The 9,188-nt window shown below is 43.0% G+C and overlaps 1 protein-coding gene across 3 annotated transcripts; it reads right to left on the bottom strand.

Annotated features, from left to right (window-relative positions):
- Positions 1-222: 222 nt before the first annotated feature.
- On the bottom strand, positions 223-9,188 carry LOC124707441 (transcription elongation factor SPT6 homolog). Of its 3 annotated transcripts, none has more exons than XM_047239097.1 (17): positions 8,978-9,188; positions 8,758-8,865; positions 8,490-8,619; positions 8,321-8,408; positions 8,091-8,229; positions 7,862-7,997; positions 7,499-7,760; positions 7,222-7,416; positions 6,983-7,090; positions 6,511-6,897; positions 6,268-6,378; positions 5,376-6,170; positions 3,359-3,500; positions 2,113-3,272; positions 1,809-2,018; positions 1,208-1,664; positions 223-869 (listed from the first exon to the last, which is right to left on the bottom strand). In XM_047239097.1, exons 1-17 carry the CDS (start codon positions 9,012-9,014, stop codon positions 430-432), a joined length of 4,905 nt encoding a protein of 1,634 aa, XP_047095053.1. In that variant the 5' UTR covers positions 9,015-9,188; the 3' UTR covers positions 223-429. The 3 variants fall into 3 exon arrangements, with proteins under 3 accessions (XP_047095053.1, XP_047095051.1, XP_047095052.1); XM_047239095.1 differs by having other exon boundaries at positions 8,758-8,868; positions 8,978-9,187; XM_047239096.1 differs by having other exon boundaries at positions 223-866; positions 8,758-8,868; positions 8,978-9,187.

The following is a 9,188-nucleotide window of genomic DNA, read 5'->3' as shown; positions in this document are numbered from 1 at the left end:
CTACTACTGCAATTATATTAGAGCTAGAACCGGCAGTTTGAATACACCAAAAAATAATCCTGAATCCGTGGCAATCCAACCGATACTAATGCATAATATGCTACTTTGCTATTATTATTATCATAACATGAAGCGGACTGCAAGCAAAAGCTAACAACTGAAATAGAAAATAAAGCATCGCGATCATAGGATAACGAGTGCTACCAAGAACCAAAAGACAAATGCACGGAACCTGTACATGCATTCAGATATAAGGCCGTCCAGAAAGTCACAAGACCAGCAGCAACTAGTAGATTAGCAAGTCCCAACATAGTGGCAATTTTCTCCCGTCGATAGCAGTAAGCAGAGTCTTTAACAGGATTCAAACAAAAGAAGTTTCCCATTTGATAGTTCTACGAAGGGTTTATGCAGGCAGCACGGCGCACCCTTTCACCAGCCCCCACCACCGGTACCCCAACCACCACTTCCGCCATCTTGTGCTGGAACCGCCTTTTTGGCGCTGCCCCATCCCGAGTCATCACCAGCACCAGAGCCAGCAGGAGCAGCTGCTCCCCAACCTCCACCAGCATCAGAGGCAGCGGCAGGTGCTCCCCAGCCTCCACCACCAGCGTCAGAGGCAGCTGCAGGTGCACCCCAGCCTCCATCTCCACCGCCGCCACGGTTATTGTCACCACCGCCAGCGCCCCATCCGGGATCTCCACTTCCAGATCCTCCGCCAGTGCCCCATGCACCTCCACCACTGCCGATGTTATCAGTCCAACCCCCACTGTTACCACCATCATCACTGCCAAAGTTACCTCGTCCACGCCCGCGCCCGCGCCCACGACCACGGCCACCAGAGCTGTCCCTTGAATCAAACCTACCTCCTGCTTTCAAGGGAAAAAAATGATACATTAAGAGTGCTTGTGTACTTCTCACGATCTTAAAGCGTTATTTTGGCAAGATTTTAGTGTCAACACTACCATGCGATGATGTTTTACAAATCACAAACTTGTGAGTAGGCAGAAATAAAATAACAGGCAAAAAAAATCAAAACAGAGTAATTTTCAAATAGTTGTTTCATGTGATTACCCTAAGAAATTCTCAAGAACAGCTATCTTAGCATTCAGGTCTATCCTAAGTAAGCATATGGTAGTGGTAAAGATGGCTAAACAATCAAATGCAGATAAGCTTGACAACAAATATTGCAAATACTTTAAGCACTGACCTGATCTTCCAGAGAAAGGTCTGTCCCTACCATTGTCACCATCTCCCCTCCACCCATCATTAGCACCACCAGAACCCCATTCTGAATTCTTCATAGGAACCATTGCAGCAACATTTCGCATTGACATGCCAGATTCCGGTGGTGGTTTGTCAATGTGTTTCTGGAAATATGACACAAGGCGATCGATGCTGTCAAAATCCTTCTTCCGGAATCTGAAGCCCTTCGGGTATAACCCTACATACTCATGATGTGGGTTTGTGCTCCTAATGTAGGATAATATAAAGGTGCCTGGATGTTCATGGGATATGCCAAAACAATAGACTATTCTCATAGGATTCTCTGTCTTCTCTGCCCTTAACATTTCATCAACCTCTCCTTTTAACCCCTTCCTGAATTTGCGATAGGAGAGCATGCTTTTCAGGTGGCCTACCAATGGATCCACATATCTGTCTATTACCTGTGCATTTGTAGAAGGGAAGATTCGCATGTTAGCGGGGAAAAAATGCAGCTAACTGATAAAGGAGAAATAGGATTGCAGGTTGCAGCCAATTGATATGAACCCAAAGCAACATTACTACTCAAATTTATCTCATGCACTGACCTCGTCAAGATCTTCAAAAGTTTCATTATCAATGGTCAGCGTCTTTCCAAGGCGAAGTAAACTTGTAATATCTTTATGATCCTTGCCGCTTTCAGTTATCTCCTTATGGGCGAAGACACCATCAAATATCTTCAAGGTAAGTGTTAGAAATGATGGGCCCCTAGAACTAGGCCGAATGACCTTCTCACCAGGCTCTTTGTCTCCCAAGAACTGTTTCAACAAACAAAGTTATTACCAAGGAACGAAAGAGCAAAAGAAAGGAAGTGTGCAGAACAGAATCTATTTAATGGGTAGGACAGCAAACCTGCATTGCTTCTTCAGCTGTGAAGTTCTGAAAGTGAGGATGAACAATCATCCGAGGCTTGTAATGTTTCTTTGCAAGTTCCTTCTGTTTCCGGATCTTATCATTCTGGCTTGGAATGATATCTTCTTCATGATAGTACGGATCATGATTATTTCTGGAGAAAGGCCTTCTCTTCAATTCAGAGATCTTGCATGTTAGGTAAACTATGAACCTATTTTTGTTCACATTCTTAATTTTGCCAGTTAATACGTCACCTTCATGCAACTGAAGTGATTCTGGATCATAGCCTTCATCAGAATAATTGTCTCCCATAACTATGGCTTTCAAACCAGAATCAAATGTGCACATTATTCGGTTCTCTTGTATGTTACGGACAGTTACTTGAACAATCCTTCCATCTGTTATGTTATCCTCAGTTTCACCAGAAAGCAACCAGAATTCCTCATCTGGACTTGGCTCAGCATATTGGATCCTCCAGTCAGAAAAGCCACGCAGTAGCTCTTCCCTAATGTCATACAATGTTTCCCTTTTACGAGACTCCTCCGGAATACTCTTCATGTATTCATCGATCTCAAGACTCTCAAGTTTTTTTGGCTTTTCTCTTACATGCTCAATTGCCATCTCTTGCTCATCATCATCCATCTCATTCACTTCATCTGCGTCCTCGGACTGGACATCCTTGGCCAAATTCTTTGCTAACGCATATGATTCAGGATGGATCCTTGTATCCTCAAGCAGATCAATGATTTGAGCACTACCTGCAGCTGCACCACTTCGTCGGACACGTAAAAACCCAGACGCATTCATGAATACCTTCCTTCCAAGAGGTTTTACCAGCTCCTTGCGACTAAAGATGGATCCCTCTCTCACCAATTCTTTCTGCAACGCTGAAGCTTTACGTGGCCCCAGACCAGCAACAAATTGTAAAGTGGAAAAATGCCACTCGTGACTAGCAGCAAGATTAACATCAAAGCCAATCTGATTTGTAGCATCGACCATTACTTGCTCAACAACTTCATACTTCTCATCAGGAGTAAGGAACTGATCAAGGGGGTGGAGTTTCCATGACAGTATCTCTTTCCCAGGTCCACAGAGTGTTGCAACCATCGCCAAAGGATTCTGCAAGTACCGACCAAGCGCCACCGCACGCTTCACGATAGCTATACACAAATGAAGATACAAAAGAAGAGTTATTTGGGAGGTTCAAGATCAAAAGAGCAAACAGTAAGTCAACACACTGTACTACCTGACTGGCCAGGCAGCTGATCTGAAGATATGCGAGAGTTCTCGTACAACCGAGGCACGGATTCATCACCATAGACAATGCTAAAATTTTCCATTTGCGGGTTCACATCTCTTGGATGATCTTCAACGATTTTAAAAATAACCTATGCAAGGACGGAAGTCAGTATAGAATGAAGCAAATCATATTATCAGCTATAGACGAGAGTTGTTGCGTTGTTCACTTCGATCTGGCTCCTCCCAACTTAAGGTAGACACATATTTGAAAAATCAACCAATCCAAAAGCAACTAAAGCACCCATGATGAAGAGGTTGAACAGAAGGATGCAGGAAATATAAATGTGAAAAGAAATAATGGAGCAACTGCATTTTTCATTGCAAAGGAGCAGGAAAAACAAGTGTTCAAATAACACAGTTTTTAGTGATGTAACAGCAACAGTAGGCATTAAAAATCTATTGCAACCCCATGAATCCCGCTAGCCCAAGATGGGATGGCATCTTGTGTCTCCTTGTCGCAACAGGAGAAAAGGTGCAGCAATGCTAATGTATGCAGCATCAACATAGCTAATGACATGTGATGTTCTACAATAGCAAGGTGATACATGATGCCGTTGTTGATAGCAAACTGTCATATATAAAGGAGGAAATTGCAGAAACCACCATTTATTGGTGTCGTAGTTGCGCAAACTACTCACTTTACATGTCTTTTGCATAAATCACCAACTATCCTGTAATAGGTTGTACATAGGTCCAAATCACAGGTTAAGCTAATTAACAACAGGTCTGACTACCAGGGCCAACGAGTTTGTGATGATCTGCTCTGCCTGTCCACATGTCATCAGCTGACAATGTACCCTAAACTGATCTAGAAAAATTTGAACAATCTTAAAGTTTGAAAGTTTTGTGATTTTATACGAGATTCAACCAACATTTGGTAAAATCTTCAGAAATAAAACATCTTTAAAAATCTAGTAATTGAAACAATATGAACTAACTAGCATGTGAAAGTCTGAAACAATTTTGACGAGCCATTTGAAAGTTTCTTCACTTTCTGAGACCTATGTGCAACCTATTACAAAAAAATAATTGGTGGTATGTGCAAAAAACTTAAGTGAGTAGCTTGTGCAACAACGACATCAATAGTTACTAGGAAGCACAGATACTTGGATACGTATCTGATAAGCTATACTGGGATACTGCAATACGACAATTTTTCAAAAACAAAGATACGGGGATACGTTTCATATATATGTAAATATTTTAGAAATACATAAATTAAATATTTCTCATAGGATTAACATGGATGTGGATGTTCTCCACATCCAACATAGATATTTCAACAATTAAAGAATTAAAATTCATCTCTAGAAATCACACGATTAGTAGCTAGTAGTTGGGTTGCATTTCCTGTAGTTGTTACCGTTGTGTATGCTCTAGCTCGAGCTCCCAATCGAAGGTCTCTTTGATGGAGACGTACTAGCACTAGTCATTGCTTAGAAGGAGTGAATTCAGAGATCAAAATCAATGGTGGGTGGAGCCATGGATGAATATAGCCAAAGGGGAATAGGAGATGGAGGAAGAAGAAGACCCATCGATCACCGTCATTCGATGGGGATGGGGTGGAGTGGAAGGATCAGCGGTAGAAGACGAGTGTACGGTGGCTGGCTGAAGTACCCCTTGAGTATCGCTCGAGTATCCCTTGGGTATCCCTCATGTGTCCGTAATTTTCTTATTTTTCTTTAATCAAAAAATTAGCAGATACGTATCGGGAAGTATCCGGGCAGTATCCCGTATCCGAGAAGTATTCGATACCGGTACGGCAACAAAGCGAAGTATCCGCTCTTCACTATCAGTTATTGGTTTGTGCGATTTCCTCTATATAAAGAGAGATAAGATCAAGCTTAAGTGGTTGAGGCCCTGTCCAAACATACATGTACAGGTACTCGTGTATAGCCGTATACTTATGCAATGATGAAACAACAGACATGGTTTACTTAAAGATAAGTAAATTAGCATAATACCTCATAGATATCATCCTTGAGTTGTCTGCAATTCAAATTTGATGCTCCTACACATACAACTTGCGGTGAATGGTCAGTCATGAACTTCAAAACCCTCTGCTGATCGTTCTTCTTCCGCTGCTGCTCAGCAACGCCTTGAGATCTAATACTGAGAGAACCAGCATACAAAACATCCACCAATTCTCCTGATGAGTCTAACATTACAAACGTGGTTGCTGGCTTCCCAGGACCCCAGCAGCAGGCCATAACTCTCAGCTCTGATTCATCATCCAGATCAAGGTCAGCATCCTTCTTGTCAGAATCCTTCTTCTTCCATGGAGCAACAGAAACCTTGTTCCAGAACTGCTGTCCGTATTCCATATGGAGACAACTTTTGGCTTTTGCTGTCAACAGCGCTCGAGCTTCCTTTTCCATTGATGGAAGAAGAAAATTGAGGAAGGCATCATCCAGTATCATCTTCCGTTGCTCATCCCACAATTGTGCAGACTTGCTGACACAGTCACTTAGATAATTCTCACGAGCCTCAGACATGAGCTCTTTCTTTGCATCCTCTGGTAATGATATGGTAACCTTGAGGAGCTTTTCTTCCTCTGCTTTCTGAATAAGAAGCCACTGTGCATCTACAAACTTGTTTAGTGGTTTCTCTCGCAGCCATTTAACACCCGATAGTTGGTGGTAGGGATCTATGATCAAATTGCCCTCAGGTGTGGGCTTTGTTGTGACAACAGCCTTGTTCATGAAGATACCCCTGATATGCTTTTTTACAATAGGCTCGCAGCCGATCTCAACAGCTGCCTGATGAGATAAAAACAAGCAAGATATGTGAGATGTTTTGGTCATAGAAATGAATAGACCCTACAAAGAATGGTTAAATATGTGAGATGTTGGGTACCATGTGTCTGGCACCCCGAAGAACATCTTGTGGAGTTTCAAACATTGCACATGTGAAATTTGTAGCAACATCTTCAGGAGAATCTTTCCCGCTGTCAAGCTCGCCCGCTTCCTGAAATAATCAAATGCAGATAAGGTGTGAATGGTACAATGGATTCAGCCCAGGTGGGAAGAATAGATGTGGACAAATGATAGGTTGCATATACAGTATTGTTACTGTGAAGTGTGAGCTAAGTTCACGTACAGGTACGCTCGTTAAAGTTAGATGGTGGCCTAATTGCTCAGCACTCCGGCCAAATTGGTTAGCAACCTCCCACAGCCCTGCCTTGTGACAAATACTGTATAGGGATTTCCTTTTCGGTCGCTTAAATTGACCTAACTCTTCAACTTCGCCAGGAGGAAAATGTAGATTGAACTTCGCGTCCACATCTTCCACCTCTTTCTCAGATTTTGCATCATTTAGTGCTTCAATAATAGAGTAATAAAGCTGCCGATTGAGTGTCTGCCTTGTAACATCATCTATTCTTCGTTTCTCTTCCTCGAATCGTTTTTCATAATAAATCTGCAAAGCAAGCTTGCGCTTCTGCAGAAGTAGCCACTTCCTGTCTAAGGTCTGAACAGCCCAAAGCAGCTACAAGCACACGAATTGTGTCAGCAATTGTAAAATCTTGATGAATTATGGGAGACCAACACCTGCCTAGTGTGTGAACAGTTACCTTATGCCACGTCATTTCACGTTTGCCATCTTTATACTCTGGTTCATGGACATCATGGTCCAACAGACTTGGGCAGCTTTCCTTCCTATACATTGCAATGAATGGGATCTGACATGAGACAATAAATATATCAGCAGATCAAATTTGGAAATTACACGAAGCAATAGATTATAACTGGCAACAAAATAACTACATCAGCAAATCAAACATAAGAAATTACATAACGAGATCAACCGTACTTCAAATTTGTTGACATGTAGCATATACAAGACATTCACAATGTCAGTCTGTTCAATCTCCTTGTTCGCACGCTCATTGCCAAAAAAGGAGAGAAATCCATCACCAGTTAGTTGGTTGTGTATCCATACACTCTCTTCCTCCCTCCTTGAGTTCTCCTCTAGACCCGGAGGATTACCAGTTAATTCCTCAGACAGCTGCCAAAAGGAGCAATAGAAGACATTGATTATTATCAACTAAAATCAAGACTGTTTTCACAGGTGTCTAAATGGTACTCGCCTGGATCCTCTCAGGTACATCATTTTCTTTGATTTGCTCATCCTTCGGTGTCATATACTTCTCTGCAAGAATAAATGGCTCAAACTCATCTTCAAGCCTGTTTCCTCTCATCTCCCCAGAATTAATAGCATCCCTCTCAAGCTCTTGCTTTCTTAGTGCTAAAAGCTCATCAACATCCCCAAATATATCATGGGCCTCTTGCAAAGCAGATGATGAAACACCTGCAGCTTGTCTAAGAGGCTTTCTTTTAACCTTCTTCCTTCTGCAATACAATAGCACATGTACATTTAACAAAACATGATCTGGATAATTTCACATCAATACCAAACCAGTTAACACAAAATACAAAACAGAAGCACGTACTTCACAACTTGGCCATTCCCATCAATTTCCTCTTCATCCACAATGAAATCAGCCATTTCATCATCCATGTCATCTTCAGCAACATCATCTTCATCTGCCTGCTGATCCTCCTCGACAATATCCTCCTCAAAGGGCTCTGATCAAATGGTGTTGCGGCAAATAAAAAGTAAGGACCAAAACTTACTGGGATGGAATACAAGCAAGATAAAGTGGAATCAGAAGCAGCTACCTTCATTTCCAAACAAGGAATACTGAACTTTCTCCTCGGCGGTACGCCTTTTACCCGATGCATTGTCATCAGAGAAGCCAGAATGTTCACCCATTTCAGATTCCCTTCCTGCCTTCTTCAGCCGCTTAAATTTGTTTCCCTAGAGTAAGCAGAAAAGGTCCATTCTTGAGAAATATGATAAAGATTGGAGCAGGAAAGCTCAATCCAGACACAGATATCCTAAAGCTTACAGCAGGCTTTGGACGATGGATGCCAGTGATGTTATTATCCTGGAGCAGCATGTAGTCATCCTCGTCAAGCTCAAAATCCTCTGACTCCCTGGCCACATATATTACAGTTTAGGAACTTACAAAGAAGGAGTCATAATCTGTTACAGAACGAGGCATCAAAAGCAACTACCTCTTCTTTTTCTTTTTCTTCTTGCGTCTTTCATCATCACTTGCTCTTGCTTCCTCTTCCTCCTCCTCTTCATCCTCATCCGCGTCATCGACGATGAAGCCATCCTTCTCATATTCATTCTGTCCCTCTTCTGCTCACGAACAATTTTACCCAATAATTTTTCCATACTAGGTCGTGAAGAAACCACAGGCGATTCATCTAGTAGAAAAAATGCAACTAGTGCAAACTACACCAGCCAAATCAAACAGAACGGAGAAATCAAACTGACCTTCCTCGTCCTCCTCATCATCGTCGTCGTCCTGCTCGTCGACATCATCCCTGCCCCTCCGTGACGGCCGCGGTTCATCCTCCTCCTCCTCAGCCTCGATAAAGTCCTCTTCTAGGGTTCGAACAGAAGCACAGACATTTCCATCAGAAAACGCACCGAAACCCGCCACCGAGAGACCAAAAGACCCGAAACCGCGGAAATAAGCAACGAAATCGCGCACCTTCGTCGTCGGACACCACCGTGCGTCCCAATCCCATTGTCGTCGAGGCGGCGGAAACCCTAGAGCGCGAGAGAGACTGGGTCGAGAGCCTCGGGGGGAGAGGTGCTCCTTATATGGGCATCGAGGGAGGCCACGAGATCCGACGGCCACCGGGGAGCCTCAAACCCTAGGCTGGAGCGGCGGCGAGGTCGAGGAGGAGCGTCGCCGGGGA

Source organism: Lolium rigidum, chromosome 4, assembly GCF_022539505.1.
Source record: "Lolium rigidum isolate FL_2022 chromosome 4, APGP_CSIRO_Lrig_0.1, whole genome shotgun sequence".
Lineage (NCBI taxonomy): Eukaryota > Viridiplantae > Streptophyta > Magnoliopsida > Poales > Poaceae > Lolium > Lolium rigidum.
This window is presented reverse-complemented; position numbering and strand designations above follow the sequence as displayed.

Excerpts from the sequence above, each read along its gene's own strand:
- LOC124707441 (XM_047239095.1), bottom strand. The coding sequence starts at position 9,014 with ATGGGATTGGGACGCACGGTGGTGTCCGACGACGAAG. Across the intron at positions 8,409-8,489 it reads AAGAAAAAGAAAAAGAAGAG|GGAGTCAGAGGATTTTGAGC; the intron begins GTAGTTGCTTTT and ends ATATGTGGCCAG. Across the intron at positions 6,898-6,982 it reads GTGAAATGACGTGGCATAAG|CTGCTTTGGGCTGTTCAGAC; the intron begins GTAACTGTTCAC and ends GTGTGCTTGTAG.